We start from the raw sequence: 14,123 nt of genomic DNA, 5'->3' as shown, positions 1-14,123 counted from the left end.
AGTAAACTTGTTGCTTTATGCTGTTTCATTGCCTTATCCCCCCTCCCCTCCTATTATCACCCTCCTAACCCCCACCCCTCTCTCTAACATCCCTCTCTCTTCTTCCCTTCTTTCCTTTTCCGTCCTGTCCAACACCAAAAATTTTTAAACATGGTTGAAATGAATAAAGTTTGGCCTCAATTACAAAAGGGGTTTATTCAGACATACCTTTGGTTTGTCTGAAGATTAATAACCCCTATTGTTAAAGTAAAATATGTCCAACACAAGAGGCCCTCAGCTCTCATCTGTCTGCCCAGCTGTTGGACAGGACAAGTTAAAAAATAAATAAATAAATAAATAAATTAAATAAATAAATTTCTAATGAATAAGACTATAAATTACTAATATTACTGCACGTTGTGCAGGCTGTTTTTTTTTTTTTGTATGTGACATTCCAGAGGAGTTTTCGTTTGTCTGCCGTCTTCTGTTCCCGGTCCTTCTACGCCTCCATCTTGGATCATTTCCCTCCTCATGTGAAAAGACCGTTGGTCCAATCCCATCATCCCCTTACACCCAAACCGACTCCATGAACTACATTCCTGGACATTAGAGGGCGGTAGGACTGTTGAGTGCACTCATTTGAGGGTATTTTTGTGGGAGGTTTTTTGGAGCTCCAAATTACAATTTTCCCTGAGATCTCAGTGTTTTTTTTTTAATTAATTTGATCTTTTTTTGCTTCTGAAGTGGGGAAAAAAAGGAAAGAAAAAATATCTGTAAATTGACAGAATTTCAGAATCCATGCGGTTTATGTCTGAACAATTTTTTTGAAACTGTTGAGTATAATTCTGTGTTATTAATACATTTGTTATCATTTTCAGCACGTGTCGTGTGAAATTCTTGGGGTGGATAGTATAAACCTTGATAGGTAAAATTTGACCTAAGCCTTCACCCAACCAAGAGTAAAGATTTCCCCTCTACCACAGTGGACAGCCTCACCTGTGGAGCAGTAGAAGCAAAGAGAGGGTTACAAGTTGCACAGTTTTGCTCATCTTTTGCCTGCAGACAGCCTATATTCACTTGTAATGGCAGTTGGCTTTAGTGGTGTAGTATATTTGTGAAGCATACACAGATACGAAGCCCATTGAGACGACTGTTGCTGTGAATTTGGGCTATACAAATAAAATTGAATTGAATTGAATTGAATACACACTGCAGTAGAGAATTAAGAGGCCATAATAAAAAGTTGGAAAAAAGTTAAAAATCAGTCATAAAACTGCAATAAAAAGAAAAATATTTAAAAAGAAATATACTAAAATATGCTTCCTGGTTCACGAGGCGAGAGGGATCCCTTTCCCTTAGTAAAATTCCCAACCTTGGGGGAGCCTGGTTGGCCCATGTTTACCACTCTTGTCGGTGACCCCCACTTCTTTTGGGTGCCCTCCTCTTGGGCGGAGAGGAGTGGCCCCTGCCTCACTCTGCTGGGTGGTTGCCAAGAGTGTGGGGCGGGTCTCTCTGGTTCAGGGGGACCATGGTTCATGCCTGGAGATGGGGTGGGGGATGTTCAGAACTTGTAAGTGGTGGTGGGCTGCTCGTCTGGGGCTGGGTGGGTTCTTTGGAAAGTGGGGCCTTGTGCTAGGCCCCTTGGTGTAGTGGGAGGGCTGTTCTCTGGCTAGGCTGGGGCTCGCGCTCTGCGTGAATAAAATAAAGTTTAACCTCAAATAAAAAAAAGGGGTTTGAACGAATATACACCACATGTGTCTGAAGTTTAATAACCCTCAATTGTAACAGGAGGACCTGCTTACCACAAGAGGTCTTTGGCTCTTATTTGTTTGCTCAGCTGCTGGACATGAAAAGTTAAAAAAGAAAAAGAAAATATGCTGACATTTTTTGTAATCCTTGCTACACATGTGAGATAGATGCAGCAAAGTTGTCTGTGTTTTAAAAATGTGGTTGCATCTGTAACCACATCTTATTTGTCGATTAGACCAAACAGTCATAGATGCAGAACATCAATTAATCAACCTCATCAACATACCTGGCAAAAAAATCCAGACTAGTTTTTGACAACACGAGTTACTTCGGGTAAAAAATGTGGCCAATTTCAAAAAAGTATCGAAGCACAAAAGAAATTCAGATTTTCTTTATTAGAATCATGACAATTAAACAAGTTAGAGTTTGTTTTTCCAAAAAAAGATGTGTATTGCATTGTCTAAAGTATTGCCAAACAGTTTCCACACATGCAATTTCTTTTACAGACACATTTTTGGTTCATTACATATTTCATAAATATTTAAATAAAAAATAATTGTCGGGTTTAAAAACACAAAAGCAAGAAAAGACTAAGTGGCTTAGTTATGGGTTTAGAAAGTTTAAACATAACGACTTGCATTTTCAAAACTAAGAAAAACATTTAATTTTTGTTCATTAAATATTTTTTGGTGTTCTTCTCAGGTTGACAAAGTATGATAAAACACTTTGGAGCAAATATACACATTATTAGTCCAAAACTGGAGGCCAGAATAGCAAATATCTCCACAGCTACTGTGAATTTGCCAGGAGAGCTGACATAAGCTGGTATGAAGCTCAGCCAGACTGCACAGAAAATCAACATGCTAAATGTTATTAGCTTGGCTTCATTAAAGTTGTCCGGCAGTTTCCGAGCCAGCACAGCTAACACAAAGCAGAACACAGCCAGAAGGCCGATGTAACCCAACACAGCCCAGAACCCAATGGCAGAACCCAAATCGCACTCCAGGATGATCTTCTCTTTATATGTGGAGAAGTTTTTCATTGGAAATGGAGGCCTCAGCACAAGCCAAACAGTGCAGATTAACACTTGAACAAATGTAACAAACACTACAGTCAGTCTTTGCTGTGGAGGACCAAACCATTTCATGACATTGCTACCTGGCAGTGTAGCTTTAAAGGCCATCAAGACCACTATGGTTTTTCCAAGCACACAGGAGATACAAAGAACAAAGGTGATGCCAAAAGCTGAGTGACGCAGCATACAAGACCACTCAGTGGGAGCCCCTATGAAAGTTAAGGAACATAAAAAACACAGAGTCAGGGAGAAGAGCAGCAGGAAGCTCAGCTCTGAGTTGTTGGCCCGTACTATTGGGGTTGTTCTGTGATGGAAAAATACTGCTGCTGTTAGGATGGCAAGACATGCTCCACCAACAGAGACGACAGCCAAGATGATAGCCAAAGTCTCATCAATGGAAAGATATTCTACTGGTTTGGGATGACATGAGTCCTTTTCTGGATTTGGCCAGAATTCGATGGGACACGTGAAACAATCAGATAAATCTAGAAAAACACAGAGAGCAAATGTTAGTTACAAAATATCATGAAGTCTGCTTTGAAAATGGAGGATCTTACCTGAAGTGTTGCTAATCTCTCCTTCAGGACATGGTATACAATCAAAGCAACAGCTGGGTTTTCCTTTTTGCAGCACTTTGTGAGTTCCTGGAGGACAGCTATCAGTACACACTGACACTGGCACCTTTCACAAAGGCAACACAAAACATTGAGTGTTTTTGCAAAAAGTTGTTTTCAAAAATAATTCTCATCAGACTGCTTACTGGTTGCTGACCATCCATCCAGGTTAGATTTCTGTCAATATGGAATTCTTTATTTATAGGCAGAGATGCATCATAGAATCCTACTGTTACCAACTCAATATTTCCACTTTCACCCTTCTGCCAGTTGACCAGCTCATAAACAGCCACAGGATCTCCATTAGCATCAAAAGACACAGGATAGCCATTCTTGGTAAAATTGACTTTCTTTAGTGCATCTAAAACCTGTTGAATAATAGATGAAGGAAAAATAAATAAGAGTAATTTAAAAATTTGAAAAACATCAGTAAAAAAAGGCCTATATCTAATTATTTTTTCATATGTTATACAAAATAAAACAATATCTCAGCTGACCTGTTTGGATTCCAACATCAAATGTTTGTCACACTCAGCTGTTTCATTTTTTTTCACACACACAACACTGTGAATAGCATGTGCTATCGCATAAACAGCCTTATATACCAGTGTAGTAATTCTCAGTGGAGATGATGGAATAAATGCATTTGGAACCTTTTGTAGGTCTTCACTTCCATTGCAGACACGTTGCTCGGTATTCACATCTCCAAAGATACAGAGAAAAATATTATAACAGAAATGATCATGATGTTTTCCTTACTGGAGTCCTTTTTTGGGTATTCATATTCAACACTATTTAATGTTTACTAAGAATATTTTACTGATAATTATTTAAGATACCAATACATTTAACCACACAACCTGAGAGATAAAAATCTCTGTTCAAGAAAAAACTCACCTTTTTTCAGTCTGCATTTAAATGTCTCCTCCCAAAACTCAGTCAGCACTGGGGATGCTGCCACTTCAGAAAGAGAGAGATCCAGCAGAAAATCTCTTAACCCTGGGATGTCAGATTTTGGAATAGCAAATCCAATGGCCCCCTCACAGAAAGTGAACTTTTGCAAATTTGTGTCTGTAATCCAGGACTCACTGCCTATCCACTGACGAGATGGTGAAGGTTTTGCGGCAAGTTCTTCCAACAAGACTTTCATTTCTCCAGTGGCAGTAAAGGCAACAATAACCTTAGCTGTTGACCTAAGAACATAATGAATGCATTTTTAATCAATAAAAATCTTTATGTTATATCCTTTTTTGTGTTTTTTTATCAGGTTTAAATTCAGGGGAAACATAGACATAAATGACAAAATTTGCAAATTTCCAAAGCAACACAACATTACCTGCGGATAAAATCGGCCACTTTTTGGATTTTATGAGGCTGCGTCCGATGAAAAGATTCAGAAAACTCCACACAAATCCCCTCCTTGTGAGCTGCTTGAAGAAAAGAGGCCATCCCGTTATTGCCATAATCTGAATCAGAGCAGATAGCGCCTATCCAAGTCCAGCCAAAGTGTTTCACCAGCTTGGCCAGCGCTACAGACTGAAATGCATCACTGGGAACAGTTCTGAAAAAATTTGGATACTGTTGCTTATCAGACAGACAAGCACATGTGGCAATGTGGCTGACCTTAAAAAAACAACAAAGAAAAACAGTTACTTCATACAATTATTTATAAAACAGTTTGTAAATAAGTGAAATACACAATTACTTGGGGAATGTTAAAGGATCCAATGATCCGAGAAATGCTGATGGATGGTGTGGATCCAGATTCAGCAACAACAGCTGCCATCATGCCAGACTGAGAGCAATTACTATCTTTGTAGAAGATTTTGTCCTCCCTGTTGGATAGCTGAAAAGCAGCTTGCACGGCCACAGGCACTGCAGCGCATGAGTCATGGATCTGATAACCAAGCCTGATACCAGGCAGCAGCTCTGTGCTGTTGTTAATCTCCTCAATGGCAAACATAATTGTATGAGAGAAACGCAGATCACGGGCATTTATGCTAAAAGTGACAAAATTGAGGACACAACATTTACCAAAATTAGTACAAATAATATTTTTAAATCTTAACAGCAAAACTGCAAAAGAAAAAAACATTGTAAAAATTGTCATTTCTAGTGATACATTAGTTTTCCTTTAAACTCTTACTAACCTTCCTGTGCACTTTAGTGGCTCAGGCATGGTAGCATAATTATACATCTCTGTGTACATGTTATAGTGAATAGAGAGCACACCACCTATAACAAAGTCACCGTCCATTGAGAATGCAGGTGAATGTCTCGTACCCCACGGGTTACATCTCACATAGGAAGCATCAGCACTGGCAACATCAACCCCAGTCCTTTGTTTCAAGCCAATCAGAGACCCGCTCAAGAAAAAAACTGAGTTCATCTCAAACAAACACAGAGGCAACACCAGGATATTGAGGAAAGCTGAGATCTCCATCCCTCCAATGTCTGAATGTAACTCTGAGGAGGTCCTGCCTTGTTTATATAACATATTCTGTATTCTTTAGGGGGGAAAATACCCCATAGTGTTGTTTGTCTGTGACACAATGAAATTGTTATTCTTTGTCTGAGTCTTTGACAAAGTAACATGAAACATGTTATAATGCTCACACTGTTTCTTTTCTTTTAAATAAGTGGAGACAGACAATGAAATTTGGGTTGGACGGAGTAAGGTAAGGATTTATTTCAAAATGTTTGATAACCATATCCTTACTTTTGTCCTGTTTCCGGAAAAAGATCTTTTTTGATATTGATTTAAAAAAATACGATTAAACACCACATCTCATATATCATGGTCATATTTTCTAAAGTGATTTAAATACGTATTGCTTCAACAATATACAACCCCAAAAGGAACTGTCAAAACAGCAAAAAGGGGGCCGGTCTGTGTCCTGTCTGCAGGCCGAGTTTGAGCTGGCTCTGTCCAGGAAAATGCTTTAGTAGAAACCATTGGAGCCCCTGGTGGAGGAGCCCCCACCCAACCAGTGGAAGTGGCCCATTTAAAAAACCCAGTATGAACTTTGTAACCAGGTAAAAAGAAAAAATGAAGAGCTGTCCTTCAAACATGTTGACATTCCTGAGAACCCTGTTGTGGTTTCACATAGCTTTGCTCACCATCAGGCATCTGTTCCGCTGGTGGCTCTTTGGAGGACCTGGAACATGACGGGATAGATGGGGGGAAAGTCTTTCCCCTGCTAGGCTCTGACTGAGCCTCCAGGGAATCCCTGATGAGGGTGATGCAGTCTCTTTCAGAGGGTTGGTCGTCCAGCCACTGAGAGCACAGCAGCTGCTTGGAGTTAATTCAGAAGAGCTACACGGTCTTGGCGGTATTCTTGGCCACAGAGGTGGAGAGGTGTGGATCCACTGCACCTACGTTTAGCTCAAAACTGATGGTCTTGATGATGCCACCCAGCTCGTCGTTGGAGGGGGGCTCTGGTCCCCAATAGGAAACACGTTGATGGGATCAAACAGGCGAGACAGGGACTTTGACGGACTCGTAATCCTGCAGGGAAACCTTCAGAGCTTTCTCCGGGCTGCACAAGCAAACAGAAGCAGAAACAGATTTGGAACAATCTTCATTTATTTAGTGAAAGTGGGGACTGACCAAAGAAAAGGAGGTTTATAGTGCAGTGGAGGCTTGCTACACCAACACTGATCCAAATCGAGGCAAATCTGAGTCTGTCTCAGGGACTTCTACTGATGTTTGGATTGATCAACCCTAGATATCTAAGATATGCTTGCTTTTCACTCATTTCACCTCAAACCCTCTGTAAAATTTAAAAATCTTCATAATATCAAGTATTATTTGAGGAGATGCTTCAGCTGTTTCTGAAGCTGAGACGAGTAATAAAAGTCCGAAAATGTTCATCAATTAAGTCAACAGGTTTCACATCTAGATAAAGAGCTCATGACAATTTTATAAACCCCTGCTGTATTCGAGGCTAAGCTTTATTTGTAATAATTATATTTATATGAATTCCTTGTTTCTGTCCTTGACCAGACAGAAGAAAAAGAAGAGAGATATATATAGAGTGGTACGTTAGATATGGAGGATAAGTGGTTAGAATGGGGGAGATTTACATTTTATGTATGTCAAAACATAAGAGTGTCATATGTTAATTGCATGACTTAGTTCTCACATATACTTATCTACACACATCAACAAATAGTTTGCACAAAGCTATTAACAGGTTTTAAGTATATTCATTCATTGATGATGGAGGATTTATCTCACAAGAATTATGCACAGACAGGTGCACACAAGATTTGCATAACCAATATTTTTGAAGAAGGGTGTATAAATAGTACCCGTACCCATATTTGTGCAAAAGTGGATAAGCAGTTTGGTTTAATGAATGTGTGCTTCATAACACTTTTGCTATCCTATGGGGTCCAGATGACCCGATCTTAACATTGATGTGTTCTCCCTACCATGACACCGGTGGATAAACGTGAAGAGGATTACATGTAATTCATGGACACCAGTAAAGATCACAAATCATTGAAGAAAAAAGGTTTAGCGTACTGTCTTGTAGGGTCTAGATGACCCCACTCCCAACATGAACGTGCATAGGATAGCACAAGTGTTAATGTGTACTTTGATCCCACCGAATGCTCCAGCAAAAGCAGGATGCCCGACACCCCACACCCCAGAGCTAGGGGCAGACAGCGCAGCAGCCTGGCCGATCAAGGAATCCAAGAGCCCCACCGACAGACAACCTTGCATTTATTACTGATTTTAGTTGCTGATATTCTGAGAAATTTTTTAAACTTATTTCCGTGTCGTCTTTATAAGTTTTCAAAAGATACAAAAGGTTTATCTTGAATCATACGTTCTAAATGAGTTATTCCGTTATTCTTCCAGATTGGAAAGTTAAGCATTTTCTTTGTTGTCAGGGTTGTTCCAAATGGGTGTCACCTTGCTCGGTGTGAGAGAAGAGGAGACGATAACAGACAAAAGATCAAAAGAAGACAGAGTGGTCAAAATCCAGAAGAAAGTCTGGACTGGTGGTGTAGGTACCATAACCGTTCGGCCTGGAACTTCCGTTCAGGGTCCTTTCGACTAAAGATAAAGTCACACTACGGTAACTTGGACAAACTACGTATCTCGAGATCTGCTCAGGCTCTACAAATTTTCATTTCACGTTCCGTTTTGTAACCTGAAGGTATTTTCCCTAATGATATGTGTCTTACAATATTCTTTGTGATTTTTATAAAGAGATTTTGCCACAATCTGCTCGTAATTCCAGTTTAAGTTCAGCCGTGGCTGAAAATGTTGTTAGCACAGCTAAATGTTGTTCTTCCGGGTCCGTTCTGCCAATAAAGCACTGGGCGCACAAATTAAAAAAACTATATGCGAACATGCATTCAACAATAATCATAACAATAATAAAGGCATGTTTAGAAGACAATCTCGCTCTGTGTTGGAGCTCTGCTTGTTTACAACAGACTTCATAATTTCTTCTTCTATGGTAGTATTGTAATTTAGTAATAGTAATAGTAATAGTAATAACCAATCACTATCTTTTTTAATTTTTAATTTATTTATTTTACTTGTCCTGTCCAACAGCTGGGCAGACAGATGAGAGGTGAAGGCCTCTTGTGTTGGACATATTTTCCTTTAACAACAGGGGTTATGAATCTTCTGACAAACCAGAGGTATGTCTGAATAAACCCCTTTTGTAATCAAGGCCAAACTTTATTCATTTTAATCCTATTTGATAATCTTTTGTGTTGGACTGGACGGAAAAGGAAAGCAGGGAAGAAAAGAGAGGGATGTTAGAGAGGGTATTTATATGGGGGGGGGGGGGGGGGGGGGGGGAACCATGAAGCAGCATAAAGGCAGGATGTTTATCATTTGACTAAGGTTCAGATGTAAAACAAATCTAGAAGGGGCGGGGCCTGTCCACACACACACTCAAATGTTATAAACATACCTGTTGGCTCAAAAATGTCCACATGTCAATATGTACACAATACAAATATGGTTCACACACGCATACTTATGCTTCCAAACCTACTAGAGCGAAATGTTTCATTCAGTCACGCAAAATATTAGTGCAAAGGTGAGCCAACACCTGTGCTCAAGTGAAATGGATGATGGAATGTAAAAAGAAGGAGGGAGAGTGCCCAGCCATCCCCACACCAAGACCCCCGCCGCAGCAGCTGCGGCAGAACCCCCCCACACACACATACACCCGCACGGCAGTAGGTAGAGAACAGGGAGACGAGTGCCTCATCACCACCCAGGAGTTCTAGGCATCCCCCCAAGGGAGACCCACCCCGCGCTCCGGGCAGCCACCCATCCAGCCCACGGTTGGTCCAGGAAGGAGCAAGGCAGGGGCCAGCCGCCCCCGCCCAAGAGGAGGGCACCCAGGAGAAGAAGGGGTCCACAAAAGGGGTTGTAAACATGGCCTGACCAGGCTCGCCCACAGTTGGAAATTTGGCGAGGCCCAGCGCTCAGGGGCAAGGACCTTAACCCACACCACAGGTACACGGACACTCCCCAGCTCAGGTGGGATGTGATCTGATCCCCGTCTCTTGGTCTTGCCTCTCCCTGCGGGGAGAGAGGATTGCTGGGCCCAGGAAGCCAGCACCCATGGAACACGGCCGCTGTTGCCAAGGGCCCAGTACCCCCTACCAGGGATGGGGTAGGGGACAGATGGTCCAAGGTCCCACCTTCCTTGTAAAATGCGTGTGTGTGTATTTGTGAGTGCTTGTGTGTGCATGTGTGTGTGTTTATGTTAGAATGTATATTTTGAGGAGTAAAGGGTGTGTGTAACAAGGGGGTGCAGTTAAAATTGGCGGGTAGGGCATTGAAAGGACATCTGCTGGATGTCCAAGCATCCCAACCCCCCCCTTACCAAGGGCCCTACATGTCTATGGTGCAAATAAAACCGAATAAATAAATAAAACAGGGTCAGGAGACAGAAGAACAGGTCCAAAAACAACGCTCTGTAAAGAGGGCAAAGTTGCACAAACAAAACTTCACACTGAGTGAAGCTCAGTGCAGAGCTTAAGTATGCAGTGGTTCTCTTTCTCCCCTTTCTTTTATACTGTTATTCCCCATCTCTATAATCCCACTCTCTCATTTTCTCTGTCTTTTCCGTTTAGTCAAACATAAAATGTAAACAAAGTTAACACTAATGAAGTAAACCCTCAAGTACAAAAGGGTTTTATACAAATTTAGACCTCTGGTTTCAGAAGATGATCCCTCTATTATAACAGTAACATCTGTCCAACACAAGAGGCTTTAAGATCCAATCTGTCTGCTCAACTGCTTGACATGAAAAGCTCAAAGAAAAAAAAACTCACATTTTTTTGTAATTCTTGCAATACATAAGAAGAAGATGCTGCAATGTTGGGTATATTTAAAAAATGTGCTTGCATCTAAATCCAAATCTTACCAACCAGTCAAAGATGTAGAACCTCAATTAATAATCCAAACAACACACCTGGCAAAAAAAATCCAACCCAGTCTCTGCCGCCTAAAGTCCTACTGGCCACAAAATTAACTAATGTCAAATGAATTTTCAAACACAAGAGAAGTTCACATTTGTATTTATTTGAATCTTAAAAATTAAACAAATGACAGTTTAAAATGACAGCCTAAAATATTGCCAAGCATTTTCTGCAAATGAAATTCATGTAAAACAATTATTTTTTGTTCATTAAATAATTTTTGGTGTTCTTCTCAGGTTGACACAGAATGATAAAGCACTTTGGAGCAAATATACACATTATTAGTCCAAAACTGGAGGCCAGAATAGCAAATATCTCCACAGCTACTGTGAATTTGCCAGGAGAGCTGACATAAGCTGGGATGAAGCTCAGCCAGACTGCACAGAAAATCAACATGCTAAATGTTATCAGCTTGGCTTCATTAAAGTTGTCCGGCAGTTTCCGAGCCAGCACAGCTAACACAAAGCAGAACACAGCCAGAAGGCTGATGTATCCCAAGACAGCCCAGAACCCAATGGCAGAACCCAAAGCACACTCCAGGATGATCTTCTCTTTATATGTGGAGAAATTTTTCATTGGAAATGGAGGCCTCAGCACAAGCCAAACGATGCAGATTAATACTTGAACAAATGTAAAGAACACTACAGTCAGTCTTTGTTGTAGAGGACCAAACCATTTCATGACATTGCTACCTGGCAGTGTAGCTTTAAAGGCCATCAAGACCACTATGGTTTTTCCAAGCACACAGGAGATACAAAGAACAAAGGTGATGCCAAAAGCTGAGTGACGCAGCATACAAGACCACTCAGTTGGAGCCCCTATGAAAGTTAAGGAACATAAAAAACACAGAGTCAGGGAGAAGAGCAGCAGGAAGCTCAGCTCTGAGTTGTTGGCCCGTACTATTGGGGTGGTTCTGTGATGGAAAAACACTGCTGCTGTTAGGATGGCAAGACATGCTCCACCAACAGAGACGACAGCCAAGATGATAGCCAGAGTCTCATCAATGGAAAGATATTCTACTGGTTTGGGATGACATGAGTCCTTTTCTGGATTTGGCCAGAATTCGATGGGACATGGGAAACAATCAGAGGAATCTAGAAAAACACAGAGAGCAAATTTTAGTTACAAAATATCATGAAGTCTGCTCTGAAAATGGAGGATCTTACCTGAAGTGTTGCTAATCTCTCCTTCAGGACATGGTATACAATCAAAGCAACAGATGGGTTTTCCTTTCTGCAGCACTTTGTGAGTTCCTGGAGGACAGCTATCAGTACACACTGACACTGGTACCTTTCACAGAGGCAACACAAAATATTGAGTGTTTTTGCAAAAAGTTATTTCAAAAATAATTCTCATCAGACTGCTTACTTGTTGTTGACCATCCATCCAGGTTAGATTTCTGTCAATATGGAATTCTTTATTTATAGGCAGAGATGCATCATAGAATCCTACTGTTACCAACTCAATATTTCCACTTTCACCCTTCTGCCAGTTGACCAGCTCATAAACAGCCACAGGATCTCCATTAGCATCAAAAGACACAGGATAGCCATTCTTGGTAAAATTGACTTTCTTTAGTGCATCTAAAACCTGCAGAAAAACACATGAAGGAAAAAAAATAAAAGTAATTTAAAAATGTGAAAAACATCAGTAAATAAAGGCAAATATCTTATTATTTTTTCATATATTATACAAAATAAAACAATATCTCAGCTGACCTGTTTGGATTCCAACATCAAATGTTTGTCACACTCAGCTGTTTCATTTTTTTTCACACACACAACACTGTGAATAGCATGTGCTATCGCATAAACAGCCTTATATACCAGTGTAGTAATTCTCAATGGAGATGATGGAATAAATGCATTTGGAACCTTTTGTAGGTCTTCACTTCCATTGCAGACACGTTGCTCTGTATTCACATCTCCAAAGATACAGAGAAAAATATTATAACAGAAATTATCATGATGTTCTCCTCACTGGAGTCCTTTTTTGGGTATTCATATGTATTGGCAATAAAAAATACATTTTAAACACTATTTAATGTTTACTAAGACTTTTTTACTGATAATTATTTAACATACCAATATATTTAACCACACAACCTGAGAGATAAAAGTCTCTTCTCAAGAAAAAACTCACCTTTTCTCAGTCTGCATTTAAATGTCTCCTCCCAAAACTCAGTCAGCACTGGGGATGCTGCCACTTCAGAAAGAGAGAGATCCAGCAGAAAATCTTTTAACCCTGGGATGTCAGATTTTGGAATAGCAAATCCAATGGCCCCCTCACAGAAAGTGAACTTTTGCAAATTTGTGTCTGTAATCCAGGACTCACTGCCTATCCACTGACGAGATGGTGAAGGTTTTGCGGCAAGTTCTTCCAACAAGACTTTCATATCTCCAGTTGCAGTAAAGGCAACAATAACCTTAGCTGTTGACCTAAGAGCATAATGAATGAATTTTTAATCAATAAAAATCTTTATGTTATATCCTTTTTTGTGCTTGTTTTATCAGGTTTAAATTCAGGGGAAACATAGACAGAAATAACCAAATTTGCAAATTTCCGAAGCAACACAACATTACCTGCGGATAAAATCGGCCACTTTCTGGATTTTATGAGGCTGCGTCCGATGAAAAGATTCAGAAAACTCCACACAAATCCCCTCCTTGTGAGCTGCTTGAAGAAAAGAGGCCATCCCGTTATTGCCATAATCTGAATCAGAGCAGATAGCGCCTATCCAAGTCCAGCCAAAGTGTTTCACCAGCTTGGCCAGCGCTACAGACTGAAATGCATCACTGGGTATGGTTCTGAAGAAATTTGGATACTGTTGCTTATCAGACAGACAAGCACATGTGGCAATGTGGCTGACCTTAAAAAAAAAACAAAGAAAGATGGTTACCTCATACAATTATTTATAAAACAGTTTGTAAATAAGTGAAATACACAATTACTTGGGGAATGTTAAAGGATCCAATGATCCGAGAAATGCTGATGGATGGTGTGGATCCAGATTCAGCAACAACAGCCGCCATCATGCCAGACTGAGAGCAATTACTATCTTTGTAGAAGATTTTGTCCTCCCTGTTGGATAGCTGAAAAGCAGCTTGCACGGCCATAGGCACTGCAGCGCATGAGTCATGGATCTGATAACCAAGCCTGATACCAGGCAGCAGCTCTGTGCTGTTGTTAATCTCCTCAATGGCAAAGATCATTGTACGAGAGAAACGCAGTGCACGAGC

The 14,123-nt window shown here is 40.5% G+C and overlaps 2 protein-coding genes across 2 annotated transcripts; both read right to left on the bottom strand.

The window, feature by feature from the left end:
• Positions 1 to 2,143: 2,143 nt before the first annotated feature.
• Positions 2,144 to 5,860, bottom strand: LOC110016284 (extracellular calcium-sensing receptor-like). The gene is made up of 8 exons (XM_023961842.1): positions 5,568 to 5,860; positions 5,123 to 5,417; positions 4,754 to 5,040; positions 4,315 to 4,610; positions 3,915 to 4,120; positions 3,564 to 3,785; positions 3,361 to 3,484; positions 2,144 to 3,288 (listed from the first exon to the last, which is right to left on the bottom strand). The coding sequence occupies exons 1-8, from the start codon at positions 5,858 to 5,860 to the stop codon at positions 2,390 to 2,392; spliced, it is 2,622 nt and encodes an 873-aa protein (XP_023817610.1). The 3' UTR covers positions 2,144 to 2,389.
• A 5,173-nt stretch (positions 5,861 to 11,033) lies between these two features.
• LOC101172097 (extracellular calcium-sensing receptor-like) lies at positions 11,034 to 14,123 on the bottom strand. Its single transcript, XM_023961915.1, has 7 exons — positions 13,836 to 14,123; positions 13,467 to 13,753; positions 13,027 to 13,322; positions 12,603 to 12,808; positions 12,253 to 12,474; positions 12,051 to 12,174; positions 11,034 to 11,978 (listed from the first exon to the last, which is right to left on the bottom strand). Exons 1-7 carry the CDS (start codon positions 14,094 to 14,096, stop codon positions 11,080 to 11,082), a joined length of 2,295 nt encoding a protein of 764 aa, XP_023817683.1. The 5' UTR covers positions 14,097 to 14,123; the 3' UTR covers positions 11,034 to 11,079.

Source organism: Oryzias latipes, chromosome 13, assembly GCF_002234675.1.
Source record: "Oryzias latipes chromosome 13, ASM223467v1".
Lineage (NCBI taxonomy): Eukaryota > Metazoa > Chordata > Actinopteri > Beloniformes > Adrianichthyidae > Oryzias > Oryzias latipes.
Note: the sequence above shows the minus strand (reverse complement) of the source record. Positions and strands in the feature narration are given on the sequence as shown.

Bases quoted from the DNA above. Each gene is read 5' to 3' on its own strand.
- LOC101172097 (XM_023961915.1), bottom strand. From the start codon at position 14,096: ATGATCTTTGCCATTGAGGAGATTAACAACAGCACAGAGCTGCTGCCT. The intron at 13,754-13,835 runs GTAATTGTGTAT...TTTTTTTTTAAG, and splicing joins GATCCTTTAACATTCCCCAA to GTCAGCCACATTGCCACATG. The intron at 12,809-13,026 runs GTGAGTTTTTTC...GTATCTTTGGAG, and splicing joins TAAATGCAGACTGAGAAAAG to ATGTGAATACAGAGCAACGT.
- LOC110016284 (XM_023961842.1), bottom strand. From the start codon at position 5,860: ATGGAGATCTCAGCTTTCCTCAATATCCTGGTGTTGCCTCTGTGTTTG. The intron at 5,041-5,122 runs GTAATTGTGTAT...TGTTTTTTTAAG, and splicing joins GATCCTTTAACATTCCCCAA to GTCAGCCACATTGCCACATG. The intron at 3,485-3,563 runs GTAAGCAGTCTG...CCTTTGTGAAAG, and splicing joins GGATGGATGGTCAGCAACCA to GTGCCAGTGTCAGTGTGTAC.